General features: G+C 43.1%; 1 protein-coding gene across 4 annotated transcripts in view; it reads right to left on the bottom strand.

Moving 5' to 3' along the window:
- CDIN1 (CDAN1 interacting nuclease 1) overlaps window positions 1–14,548 on the bottom strand; it is a 375,199-nt gene that overhangs the window by 272,404 nt on the left and 88,247 nt on the right. For all 4 annotated transcript variants that reach the window (XM_033953116.1, XM_033953113.1, XM_033953114.1 and 1 more), the window contains 2 exons: window positions 7,891–7,951; window positions 1,907–1,979 (listed from right to left, as the gene is read on the bottom strand). In XM_033953116.1, coding sequence (XP_033809007.1) covers window positions 1,907–1,979; window positions 7,891–7,951 — 134 coding nt within the window. The remainder of the gene's footprint in view (window positions 1–1,906; window positions 1,980–7,890; window positions 7,952–14,548) is intronic.

The following is a 14,548-nucleotide window of genomic DNA, read 5'->3' as shown; positions in this document are numbered from 1 at the left end:
CCATACATCGCCAGCAGGAGGGATGCCCAGTCCCTCCTTTTGGAACCCCCCCGTACATCGCCAGCAGGAGGAATGCCCAGTCATAGAAACATAGAAACATAGAAAGATGACGGCAGAAAAGGGCCATAGCCCATCAAGTCTGCCCACTCTATTGACCCACCCCATTAAGTCTGAATGCTAATGACCTGTTCCTTAACTCGACCCTCGTAGGGATCCCACGTGGATGTCCCATTTATTCTTAAAGTCGAGCACGCTGGTGGCCTTGATCACCTGCTCCGGAAGTCTGTTCCAGTGATCTACCACCCTTTCTGTGAAGAAATACTTCCTGGTGTCACCACTAAATTTCCCTCCTCTGAGTTTGAGCGGGTGCCCCCTTGTGACCGAGGGTCCTTTGGGAAAGAATATATCGTTTTCCACCTCGACACGACCCGTGACGTACTTAAATGTCTCAATCATGTCACCCCTTTCCCTGCGCTCCTCTAGGGTATAGAGCTGCAGTTTGCCCAGTCTTTCTTCGTATGAGAGACCCTTGAGCCCCAAGACCATCCTAGTGGCCATCCTCTGGACCGACTCAGCTCGAAGCACATCTTTCCGGTAATGTGGCCTCCAGAATTGCACACAGTATTCCAGATGGGGTCTCACCATGGTTCTATAGAGTGGCATTATGACTTCAGGTTTACGGCTGACGAAGCTTCTATTGATACATCCCATCATTTGCCTTGCCTTTGACGAGGCCTTCTCTACTTGTTTGGCAGCCTTCATGTCTGCACTGATGATTACCCCCAAGTCCCGTTCCTCTGAGGTCCTAGCTAGCGTTTCTCCATTCAAGGAGTATGTTCTGCATGGATTTCCTCTGCCGAGATGCATGACCTTACATTTTTTAGCGTTGAAGCCTAGCTGCCATGTCGAGGACCAGTTTTCTAACGTGATCAGATCTTGTGTCATACTATCCTGTAGGTTGCTTTCACTTACTATGTTACACAGTTTGGCATCATCGGCGAACAGTGCCAGTCCCTCCTGTTGGAACCCCCCCCACCTGAAAATAGTGGGTATCGGGTTTCACCCTCCTGATGGACCCCCCCACAGACTGCCCCTTGGACCCCCCTCCACCTCCAGCCCCCCCGAATCCCCCCTACCTTAAATCTTTGGCCAGCCGGAGTCATCCTTCCTGCCTCCAGCCGGCTGGCCCTTCTCAACAATGGTGGGCCTGTCCCTTCCTGGTGCATCATGGGATGCACTTGGGAGGGGCCTTAGTCCCTGATTGACCCAGGTGCTTAACCAGAATCTTAGGCCCAATTCACAGTGCATTTTGGGATGTACTGGGAGTGGCCTAAGATTCCAATTGGCCAGATCCCTTAGGCCACCCCTCGTGAGAGGAGGGGCTGGGGGATGGGCTGGGGTGGTCTGGTGGGGGATACCCGCTATGTACGAGGGGGTTGGGGGTGCTCCAGCAGGAGGGACTGGGCATCCCTCCTGCTGACAATGTATGGCGAGGATGGGGGGGTTTCAGCAGGAAGGACTGGGCATCCCTCCTGCTGGTGATGTACGGGGGGGAGGTTCTAGCAGAAAGGATTAGGCATTCCTCCTGTTTGCGATGAACGGGGGGAAGGGCAGGTGGCTGCTAAACTTAATGCAGCAGGGAGATCCCTTGCCGTGATAAGCTCGGCGGCAACACGATTCTCTAATCGGCGCCTGTGACATAGGTATCGGTTAGAGAATCGGATTATTAGGCGGGCTTAGGCATGATTCTCTATAGAATGCCCGTATGCTAGTCTCAAAAGCTGCTTAGGCAGCTTCTGAGTCTGGGCATCCTATACAGAATCCAGTTCATAATGCCAGTCTCAGTCGATTAATATACAATGAAACATAATTTATACTATCTGGTTTAAACTACAGTGCTACTTACCTGTAACTGATTCCTGCGCCTGCAGGAACTTCTCCAGGACAATTCGAGCCATCAGAGCAGGAGAAAGTGACACCTTAAATGAGAGTAAAAGCACAAATTAAAGCAAGGGATTTAACTTTGAATCCTTTGGAGTTCTGAGGAGTTGGAGATTCAGAATGAATATTAATAAGAAAAGTTTTTTAATGGATCAGGTGGGAATGATGGGAGAAGGGGTCTGCATAGTGGGACCAAGTTGGCTAAAGACAGATCTGTCATAGATGGGAGGAATCAACATCATCTTGATCCCTCCCATGATAGCCAATAGGGATCTTCTCATACAGAGGGATCAAAGCAAGATGCTAGAGAGGGATAATTTAAAGATGGCTATATTAAAATGTTAGATTTTTTTAAAAATAAAGGACCATGAATTTATGATTTTAGATGTATAATCTTAATTTTATTTATTCATTTACTGGAAGAAGTTTAAACTTCTAGGTGCAACGGGGCACTTCTGGTGCCTCCCTGCCTATTGATATATGCTACTACTGTCACATTGTCTGAGAAGACTCTGACTACCTTGCTTTCCAAAGACTTCTCAAATACCTGAAACATTAGATGTATGACTGAGTTCCAAGCAATTTATGAACCACTTCTGCTGAGCTAGTGTCCAATGCCCCTGGACTGGATGTCTGTGACAGTGACCCCCCTCCCCCCCCCCAACTGTAAAGGCTGTTAGCATTTCCCAGGGGTTAGCATTTCTCAGGGGTTAACATTTCCCAGGAGAAGATGTGAAGAGGCATACTCCTGGAAAGGGCAACTGACCCCAGCCATCATTGCAAGCTGCTCTTTGCTGTAGGTAGCCAGGGGATCGACTGTTGTAGTGAGTCTGACTGAGGGGACCAGTGAGAAAGAAGAGAGCTTTGGAGAGGTCTCATGTGTGTTGTGGTCCTTGGAACTACCACTATAGGTGCTGCCATCAACCCTAGGACATGCAGATAATGCCACACCAAGGAAGCCAGCCTCGGGAGCAGCTCTGAAAACAATTTCAGAAGCTTCAGTCTGTGTGGCTCTGGAAGAAACACATGGCTCAAAGCCATGTCAGACATGATTCCCAGATATTCCAGGTGCTGAGTCAGTTTCAGCTGACTCTTCTTGAAGGTGACTATGCAGCCCAAGTCCTGAGGAGTTGCACCACTCTCAAAAACCACCAGCTTACCTTCCACCATGGACAAAGCTCTGATGAGCCTATCATCCAAATAGTGGTGCACATGAATCCTATCTTTCAGGAGGTGCGCTGCTACTACTACCATCACTTTGGTAAAGGTGAGGTGCTGTGGCCAGGCCACAGGGGAGCACAGAGAACTGAAAATTCTGCTCTCATATATGAGAATCACAAATACTTCTTGTGGGCCAGGAAAAAGGGAATGTGAAGTTAGGCCTCCATCAGATCAAGGGAGGAAAGAAATTCCCCTGGCACCACTGACTTGAGGTCTAGAATTGGTCTGCAGTTGTCTGAGCCTTTCCTTTGGCACAACGAAGCACACGGAGTATCTTGCTGAGCCCAAGGTTGCAAATGGGACCAGCTCTATGGACCGAAAAACCAGAAGCCTTTTACACCTTAGTCTGAACTCTGAGGACTCTCTTTGGCCAGTCAGCTGAAGACGTTAGAAAGAAGTCTGACAGGGGGACATAGAACTCAATTTTGTAGCCCAGCCAGATTACATCTAGAACCTAGCAGTCTGTGCTGAGACCAGAACAACCAAAAGGCCGACAGCCTGCCCCCTATCTGGGGGAGCTTGCCTCTAGCCTGGCATCACTGTGTTTTCTTAGTGGCTGAGGAGGGGCAAGAGCCTGAGGCTTGCTGTCTCTTGTGCAGAAAACAAACTGAGGGGCAGGAGCAGCTCCTTGGGAAAGAGGTGGAGTTGGAAAACATGATTGACAGTTTTCTGCAAGCAACTTGCTAGTTGGGATACAAGACTCTAGAATTCAGGACCACTAGAATACAAGTTATGTTGCTCGATTTACATACTGGGGTGCTTAGCATCTAATTATATCACTGCAGCACTAGCTATGTAATAATGTAAATAAAAGTTATACACAGTTTTGTGATTGAAATAAGACACATCTGCAGCAATGAAATAAATATGTAGAAAAGAACTCGTCTACTAGTCCAGTGGTTAAGCATTGGCCAGACTTCAGAAGATGCCATGGGCAGTATCATAGGTGCCATGCAGAACCAAAGGGCCATACAAAGGGCTCTTTGGCATGGCCTTTTGGGAAAGCCTGCCCAGAAACCAGTTAAGATGGAGAGCCTGTGATGTCACTCAATGTTGACATCATCACAGGACACCTTTGTGAAGTGAGGGACTAAAGCAGCTCTGGAATAAAAGCCCTAGGCTGGAAGTGGGAGCCAAACGGAGGACTCCAGATCCTCCTTTGAGGCAGTCAGCTTCTCCCTGGAAGAATGAAGAGCTCCAGATCAACCACTCTCTTCCTGCTTGTGATCACGCAGGAATGGGGGAAGAGTAGCGCAACCCAACCTGCAGACCGTGGAGTGAGGGATAGCTCCATGGCACAGACATCAAAGCTTTGCTGCAATACAGTATTGCCCTGAAGATGGGAGGGGGAACGCAGGACACATTTCCTATGGATTTTCATGCAAGTACAGTGAAATTATCTGAGTTAGATTCTATCCCTTTGGTTCCAACCTTGGAAAAGCCTACAATTATTGATCTGGAATTCATATGGGAAGCTATTTCTTCATTACAAGTATCCCTGGGGATACAAACTCTACTTCTCATTGTGCCGGAATATTAAGAGACTTCCAAGTTAAAGAAAAAGTGGAGAAGTTGGAAACTAATTACCAAACCTAATGCCAACTTATGAGGAGAGATAGTGAAAATGTTAATTTTAAACTGGAGATATTGGAAAATGTATCTAGGTGGCAAAACCTCAGATTAATTAATTTTCTTAAAGTAATTTCTGATATCCCTCTTGATATGTTCAAGAGATATTTATCTGAGGTCTTAAAAGTACCAGAAGCTTCCTATCCACCAATATCTAAAGTTTATTATTTACCTTCTGGTAAGAAGAAATTAGTGGAGGGTCAACAAGACTTCAATGGATAGTCTGAACTTAACAAACTTTCTGGAAAAATCAGAGATGGAAGTGGTGACTTCGGTCACACTTTCCATGCAGTTAGCATTGGATTCAGATAGAGAATAGTTGTTAAAAATGTTTTTTAACATAAGGATAAATTGTTCATGAATCGAAAAATTGGAATGTACCCGGATGTGTCAAGAAATACCCAGAAAAAGAGGAAACAATTTCTACTTATGCGACCCCAGGTCATAAAGTTGTGGGGCTACCTTTACTCTTAGATATCCTTATAAATGTGTGATTAATTTTTTAAGTTTCACAGCTAACCAAATTTGTAGCTGGTAAAATGGTTGTTTCTGCTAGTACCCAATTAGATCTTCAGGCAAAAACTTCCTAAAAAAATGTTAGTTAATAGTAGGGTAAACATCTTTTTCTCTTCCTTTTAAATTTAAGTATGTAACTCCATTAATTACCGCCACTCACTTAAATTGGGGCCTAACTAACGGTACAAGATAATGATCGTTTCCTATTGTTTTAATTTGTAATACTTCTTGGATTTTTTCTTTGTCCATTGTACTATTATCATTTTGTGATTTATTATGCTCTTGGAAAAATTTAAATTTAATAAAGAAATAATTTTTTTAAAAAGCTGACATCAGAAAGTGGGCTTAGCTTCAAAACATTGTATCTTTGACTTATAGAGTAAGTAAATAAATGTAAACACTTCCAAAACAGAAAATAGTGAACTTTCTGAAATTCAGTGGAGTGCAGGACCTAAGGCAACACTAATTCACTAGAGGCAGGTTTTGTCAGACAAATATGATCAATTTTTTTGACTGGGTGACAAGAGAATTGAATAGAGGGAGTGCAAGAGATATAGTGAAATTTAGATTTTAGCAAACCCTTTGACACTGTTCCACATACACGTTTATTAAATAAACTAAGTGCCCTCAGTATGGGCCCCAAAGTAGTAGACTGGGTCAGGAACTGGTTGAGTGGAAGGAGACAGAGGGGGTCAATGGACATCACTCTGAAGAAAGGGATGTTGCCAGTGATGTGCTGCAAGGTTCAGTTCTTGGGCCTGTTTGTTTTAACATTTTTGTAAGCCTTTGACAAGGTACCCCATTGACAAGGTACTCTATGAAAGCCTACTTCGGAAACTGAAGAACCATGGGGTGGAAGGAGACGTACACAGATGGATCAAGAATTTTTGGCAGGTAGGAAGCAGAGAGTAGGAATGAAGGGCCACTACTCGGACTGGAGGAGGGTCACGAGTGGTGTTCCGCAGGGGTTGGTGCTTGGACCGCTGCTATTCAATGTATTTATAAATGATCTAGAAACAGGGATGAAGTGCGAAGTAATAAAATTTGCAGACAACACCAAACTACTTAATGGGGCTAGGACTATAGAAGACTGCAAAGATTTACAAAGGGACCTGAACAAACCAGGGGAGTAGGCAACGAGATGGCAGATGAAGTTTAATGCAGAGAAATGTAAAGTCTTGCACATAGGAAACAGAAACCCGAGGTACAGCTACACGATGGGAGGGCTGTCATTGAGTGAGAGTACCCAAGAAAGGGACTTGGGGGGTAATAGTGGACAAGACAATGAAGACGTCGGCACAGTGAGCAGCAGCTGCTAAGAAAGCGAATAGAATGCTAGGTAATCAAGAAGGGTATTACAACCAGAACGAAAGAAGTAATCCTGCCGTTGTATCGGGCGATGGTGCGCCTGCATCTGGAGTACTGCGTCCAATATTGGTCGCCGTACCTAAAGAAGGATATGGCGATACTCGAGAGGGTTCAGAAGAGAGTGACACGCTTGATAAAAGGTATGGAAAACCTTTCATATGCTGAAAGATTGGAGAAACTGGGGCTCTTTTCCCTGGAGAAGCAGAGACTTAGAGGGGATATGATAGAGACAAGATCATGAATTACTCTGAATCACCAATAAAAGGCTGCAGGTAGGATGCCACACATCAGTATATTCCAAAAGTAAGTCCTATTTAAGAGCTTTAATGCAGTTAAGAACTAAGTAGACCTTCTCTGGACAATCAGATGTAATGGATGTCACAGAACTAGCTATAGTCACAATAGTTGATCATGATAGGACATCACAAGCACATCAATGTTTAGCTCTAAATTTGCCTTATTTCAGGCTTTGTTGGTTTGACTAAACTAATTTAACAACCCTTCAAAAAAAACAAAAAACAACAGCTTAAACAATATACACAATGGTTGTTTGGAAATCATTGGAGCATACACAAACTCTAAAAAGCTGAACTATTTTGACTAAATTTGTACAAATATAATAATATATATTTATCATATCTTTCTTTGGTTCATTTATTTTTACACATCCAGGGGGGTGGGGATGGAAGGTGGGGAATAAACATTGATAGCGACATGTGGATACCTTTATTCTTCATTTGTATTAGATATTAGGATATATTCTGTTATTATTATATGCAGGAAAATGAAATTATTGAATGATATTTATGTTACCAGTTCGGATATTAGTGTAATATATGTAATACCTAATGTTCTTTTATTTGTATGACACTGTTTTTGATTAAAAATCAATAAAGAATTTAAAAAAAGTACATTCTGAAGGTGCGGAAGAGGCTAATTACCCCAAATACCTACTGTACTTGAATATACATCACTTCAATAGTTTTCAGGCAGTATAAGAGGGATTAAATACTGTAAACATAAAACAAATACATACTTACATAAGTTGGTTTCTTAGAAGTTATCAGGCTCCCTCCAATTAATAAAAACAATGCAGGCCAGGGATCAATTTCTAATGTACTAGATGGCTTTTTTGGTTAATTATATGTCTAAGTCATCATGGGCATGTCCAATACCCCTTAGGTTTCACATGGTAAGAAAGAAAAATAAAATTACCTCATTGGCCAACTCAAGCAAGACAGGAGCAGATGAATTTTCCATCACTCTGCTGTGGTACCTGAACAAGAAATAAAAATTTAAAAAGAAAAAATAGATTAACAAGAGCAGACAGTACATGTATCCCATCTTCAGGATAAATCAAGGTGTCAGTGTGTATTTTCGGTTCTTTTTCTTTCTAGTCTAAGGGCTCCTTTTACGAAGCCACGTTAGCGACTTTTAATCACACGCTAACCCCCGCGCTAGCCGAAAAACTACTGCCTGCTCAAGAGGAGGCGGTAGCAGCTAGCATGTCCGGCAGTTTAGCGCGCACTATTACGCGCGTTAAACCGCTAGCACAGCTTCGTAAAAGGAGCCCTAAGTGAAACCAGGGTTATTTCTATTTGAATCTATGATTATTTCCTTTCGCCTCTCCGCTCATGACGTGGACTGGTGAATTTCATGAATAGTTTCTTTGTACTTACAAAAATATTGTTAAAAAAAAAAAAAATCAGTCACTTGTAATTAAACCTTGTCCCTGAAGTAGTGAAAATTTTGATCAAACCAATGCATAAACTTTCATGCAGTTCCATTCCAATTTAAAACAGAAAATATGGTCATGTACTGCAAACCTGTATTCCACCACTGGTTTCAAAGATTAGAAAGATTAAGTTCTTACCTCGGTAATCTTATTTCTTGTAGGTGTGTCTCGTGGTCTTGAATGCTAGGTTCTTGTATCCTAACCAGAAAGTTGCTTACAGAAACTGTCAAATCATGTTTTCCAACTTCACCTCCTTACCAGGGAGCTGCTCCTGCCCCTTAGTTTGTACAATAGCAATCAAATACCACTGTAATAAAAGACATAACAGGAAGGAGGGGATCAGGGAAAAATCCATAACATCACAATTCTGTTCTGCTCTGTGACAACCATTATAACATCCAAACGTGTGCAACCAGCACTAATTATGTATAGAGCTCGTAGCCACCCACATGACCTGCGATCAAGCTGAGACTTAAACCAGACTAAGGTCATAAGGATGTACCTTTGCATCATCTTTCTTTATCCTCTCAGCTCCTCTGAGAGATCAAGAATTCTTCAAATCCAAAAGCAGACGACAAATCAAAGCCCATACACAGGGCGGACTTCAGGACCACTAGACGTATCTACGAGGGGTTGCTTAAAAGTTCTCAGCCCAACCAACCAACTTCTTAAATTCTGAGCATTATTTTGCTACTGTAGCTGAAAAGAATGCCATCTTATTTCATTTAGTGCCAATTTGCAGAAACAAAATTCTGTTTTGGCATTGTTTCTTTGTAGAACAAAAGAGAGGGGACAGAAACTCCAAATAAAATCAAAAAAGAGAAGAGCTAGTGGAGAGTGGGATAGACCACGTCAACCTTGAGATAAGACAATCTTTATTATGTATTTATAAACTTAAAACTATAATACATATAAAACTACATGAAAAAGTCCCAAATATAAAATGTCCTATGTTGGAGAGATCCAGTGGATGACCCAACACAGTCTGTGTTCTGGCCTCTGGGTGGAGGCCTGCCTCAGGGATGTGGTTATGGGTCAACTAGGTGTCACTCCAGTGCTGGGAATACAAACTTTAAAAATGAAGCGTCTGCACAACTCTAAAAGAAAATACAAACATCTACATGACTCGTAGAGAAGTCAAAACCTGGATATACAAAAGTCTCCCGATAAAGGACAAGGTTTTGATCCCTTGTACAAGAAAGAAGATTACTGGAGGTAAGAACCTAATCTTTCTTTCTAGTGCAATATGTCTAGTGGTTCTGAACGTAGGGACATTCAAAGCAGTCCTCAGAGTCTAGGGTGGGCCCGCTGAGCCTGCCTTCAGAACGGAGGATCTGAAAGCAGTGTCTTTCCTGGCTGTTACATCCACCCTATAGAACCTGGGAAAGGTATGAAGGGTAGACCATGTAGCTGCTCTACAAATCTCCTCAGGTAAGATAGCCCTCGCCTCCACCCGAGTCAGCAACCCCTCTAGTGGAGTGTGCTTTTAACGTGATTAGTGGCTGTTTACCACAGCCCACATACGCGGAGAAAATGGCCATTTTAATCCATCTGGAAACTGAGGTTTTAGATGCCAGCCTCCCTTTCTTGGCATGACTGGTCAGAATAAAAGGTGGTCCAATACCTGAAACTCATTGGTAACTTCAAGGTACAAAAGAAGCACTAGTTTGACATCCAGCAAATGCAATGCTCTATTTTATTTTATTTTTTTCTTAGACCCCATAGGCCCAAAAAAATGACAAATGGACCTCCAGATTGATGGTTCTCTCTGGCCAGCCCGAGACATTAGAAAATGGTCTAGCAAGGGGACACAGAACTCGATTTTGTACTCCTCCCAGATTATGTCTAGAACCTAGCGGTCTGCGACAATCTGAGACCAGACTGACCAAAAAGCCTACAGCCTGCCCCTTATCTAGGAGAGTCTGGCTTCTGGCCTCTGCTGAATCTGGCGCGATCCCTGAAAGGGTCTTTGTGTTGATTGGCCTCCCGAATACATAAGGAATCTTCGGTAGCCTTGAAAAATTGCTCCGATCCAAACTCCAGGCTGTCCAAGGTCTGCTATCCGGTAAGGACTTAGAGTGACAGAGTGACAAACTATCACACTGACCATCAGGTCTTCTAGGCCCTTGCCAAAGAGCATCTGTCCCTGAACAGAAGCCTGCTTAGCATAGCTTTTAGAGGTAGCATCTCCTGCTGACTGTCTGATCCAGACCACACACTATTTTAGTAGCCTTCTTCGTCAGGCGGAGATAACATAGGTCGAAATCTTGCTCATAACTCTGATGAGATCATACAGAGCATCCACAACATAATTCACCCCAGAGAGGAGCATTTGAGGCTCTTCCCCAGTTATCAGGTCAGAGGCCCGAGACAGGCGAGTATGACAAGTGCATGCCACAAAGGAAGACATGACTGCAGCCTTAATCCCTAGGGCCAAAGCTTCAAATTGCCGCTTGAGGTGCACATACACTTTGTCAGTCCTGAGGATCTTTTAATATCACCTCTCCTTCACTAGGAAGGGAGGTTCATTTAGTGACCTGCACCACCACTTTTGGCTGAACAAACAGCTGCTGGAAATCTGACACCATCAGATACAGCTTGACCATAGTTTTAGTTGTTCAAAGAGATCCTTCTGTCAACTCCCAGTGGCCAATGGCTAGCTTAGTGATGTCCGGATGTGAGGGAAAAAACGTGGTTGGAGCCACAGAATTGATCATAATGTAGTACTAAAAAGCAGCTGGTGGACTTCCTCAGCATTAACTCCTGCAGCGAAGTGGAAATAATGCTCAAAAGCGCAAAGGCCCTGAACTACCGGTGCACTGTGTGGTCTTCCCCATGATCCTGTGTTGACAACACCTCTTGACCGCACCTACTCTTGCACAGAAGCAGACTCTGTCAGAGAGACTTCATCCTGGGATAAAAGTGGCATGGAATCAAACCTGCTATCCTCCCAGTCCATGTCAGACTGACTCTTCTGGTCAGGGCACCTGTTGAGGGAAGAACCCCTGCGCCGCCACCACTGGTGCACTGCCAACAGCTGCTGAGGACCCTCGGCAGTTCAATTAAGCATTACACACTATAAGATTGTAATTCTGGACATTGTCTCAACTTCTTATTAATGTTAAACTACAATGAACTTTGTTGAGGTATCTGCGGTATATAAATAAACGTTGATGATGACGATAAGGCTCACAAAATCTAGTGTGAAGCCTTATACTGGGGATGTCTCCAAACCCCTCTTGTCCTTCTGGGCTCTGCGGCCCCCATGCAACTGCACTTGGCCAATACAGATTCAGAGTGTCCTGGAAGGGGTCTCTTACCCTGGGGATGTACCTCCTGCAGATTCCCAGCACTGGAGGACTCATAGGAGGCATGGAACATGGACAACACTTCCCAGACAGTTATCCAGCGCAAATCTGGCATGATATAGGGGTAATAGAGATCCCTAATTTCCCACAAGATATGAAGAAGTGCAACGGATATCCGTAACTAACTGGAAGGGCCTCAGTCAACGAGCCTATGCAAGTCATAGACTCTGACCTTACAAGTCTGCGTACATTCCTGGCTCTTTAGCTCTAATCATCGGCAACCTTCCAGTCCCTAACCTCAACTTAACGAATTATAATTTTATTCCAAATTGTTTTCTAAAAAATTTTTTCTTTCTTATAATTTATTCTAAAAATCTCAACTCTCTGAAAATCTCAGTTCTCTACATCGGTGCACTTTTTCTTAATAGGAGACTTAATTAAACATCCAACGTCCAGTGTCTGTTAAAGTAACTTAGCTTTTAAGTAGTAACACTCCAGCAAACTGCTTCAGACCATGCCAACGTGGCCAGCGTTTCGTGGTAATTTATTTAAACCCACTGCTTCAGGGCCAGTTAGTCTAGCATGCTCCTAGATTATAATGACACGGATCTAGTCTCTAGTCCGTGTCATTATAATCTAGGAGCATGCTAGACTAACTGGCCCTGAAGCAGTGGGTTTAAATAAATTACCATGAAACGCTGGCCACGTTGGCATGGTCTGAAGCAGTTTGCTGGAGTGTTACTACTTAAAAGCTAAGTTACTTTAACAGACACTGGACATTGGATGTTTAATTAAGTCTCCTATTAAGAAAAAGTGCACCGATGTAGAGAACTGAGATTTTCAGAGAGTTGAGATTTTTAGAATAAATTATAAGAAGGAAAAATTTTTTAGAAAACAATTTGGAATAAAATTATAATTCGTTAAGTTGAGGTTAGGGACTGGAAGGTTGCCGATGATTAGAGCTAAAGAGCCAGGAATGTACGCAGACTTGTAAGGTCAGAGTCTATGACTTGCGTAGGCTCGTTGACTGAGGCCCTTCCAGTTAGTTACGGATATCCGTTGCACTTCTTCATATCTTGTGGGAAATTAGGGATCTCTATTATTGTTAGTATTATTCCCACGTAGGGATTTGAGTTTAGTATGATATAGGGGTAACCTGATGTATTTTTATCTGCAATGTATGTATTAGCTCTACTTTTTGTGAATCGCCTTGAACTTTCCTGGTATGGCGGTATACAAGAATAAATTATTATTATTAAAAAGGCCTTTGGAGTCCATCCAATTTTGAACAAAATCGAGGGGTTTCGAGGCAGATGGAGGGAAAAGAAAAAAAAGATCATTTAAAATCCAAGATGGCCATAGCCAGAAAAATCGCACCAAAAATGATCGTGGAGACCTCCCTGAAGGATAAAAAAAATCACAGGTAAAGGGCTTTTGGAAAAGGGGGACCTGGGCTCTGAGGTCAGAAACCCTCAAAATCATCTTTTAGAAACCCCTTGATTTTTCCCATAGGCTTCAATAGTCTCGATGTGGTGCCTTACTGCTTCAGCATTGGATTTCAGCTGGAATTAAAGGATGAAGAAATCTGCCTCACAGATTCACTAGACAAACCTGGTCTTTTGACTGCCAGTAAGACCGAGGTCAGACTGAACCTCAACCCCAGGAAAACTGCACCTTAAAAGGGGGGGGAGGAGGATGCAGCTGGACCACTGTTAGTCTTGGTTGAGCCGAGAAGGATCCTACATAGCCTGCACTCAAGTACCTGACTGAATCAGGGAGGCAAGCAGTTACGCAGGGGTCAGTCCCCTAGCTCGAAAAAACCAGCAGGCTAGCTAGTTAGGTGTCCCCAAGAGGCTTATCCTACTAGCAGAAGACTTCCACCATGTGAGTCTGCTTCTTCTCCTAGGCAGAGGTCCCACCAAGTGGGAACCTCCAGGCACTTAGCCTCGAAAGATCACCGAGCAAAAATACCCAGAATTAATAAAATAGTACAGATCAAACATACTTCTGAGCAACTTACTTGCAGAAAACAAACTGAGGGCAGGAGTAGCTCCCTGGGAAGATGGTGGAGTTGGAAAATGTGATTGACAGTCTTCTGCGCAAGCAACTTGCTAGTTCAGATACAAGACCCTAGCATTCAGGATCATTAGATATATTGTACTAGAACAATGTTTAAGTATGCATTAACAAACAAGGAGGGATGGAGAGAAAAATCGCTAAATGTATTAATTTCTTAAAGATAATATTTTTTTTGCTATATTCCTCCAAATCATCAGATAACTCACTAATCTTTGGTAGAAAAAGATTCTAACACTGAAACAAGATAGGAGGTGAATGGTTTTAGAATAATGAACAGCCCTTTCGGCCTGTTCTAGGTACCAGAATAACAAGAGACATACAGGTTATCCCATATCAAAGGGACAAGAGGTCCACGCTTGACCTCTTCCAAATTGAACAAAATTTTATATTGATGTTTCCTAACAAAACCATGCAACATTTTTTGGCTGGATCTCTATTGGTTCAAGACTTACAGGCAGCTGAGTGCCATGCTCAGCATAACACAGAACAGACACTTTGCCCAGGCGCTGCAGCCCAACAAAACCATAAAGGCACTGAACATTTTTCGATTAGTATAACCCCTGGCATTAAGTTTCTATACAAAGTTTTTAACCCAACATGAAATTATCTCCCTTTTTATGGGCCAGCAAACTATATGAAAAATGTTACAATAAGGAATTTTAGGCCTACTTTGATTCCTCATTGTTCCTGACCCATACTTTGATTCAGGTCATAACTAGACAAGTAGTCATGGCCCATGATGCACCCTGTT

This window comes from Geotrypetes seraphini, chromosome 7 (genome assembly GCF_902459505.1).
Source record: "Geotrypetes seraphini chromosome 7, aGeoSer1.1, whole genome shotgun sequence".
Classification (NCBI taxonomy): domain Eukaryota; kingdom Metazoa; phylum Chordata; class Amphibia; order Gymnophiona; family Dermophiidae; genus Geotrypetes; species Geotrypetes seraphini.
The sequence above is the reverse complement of the archived record's forward strand: the minus strand, read 5'-3'. Positions and strand labels throughout refer to the sequence as shown.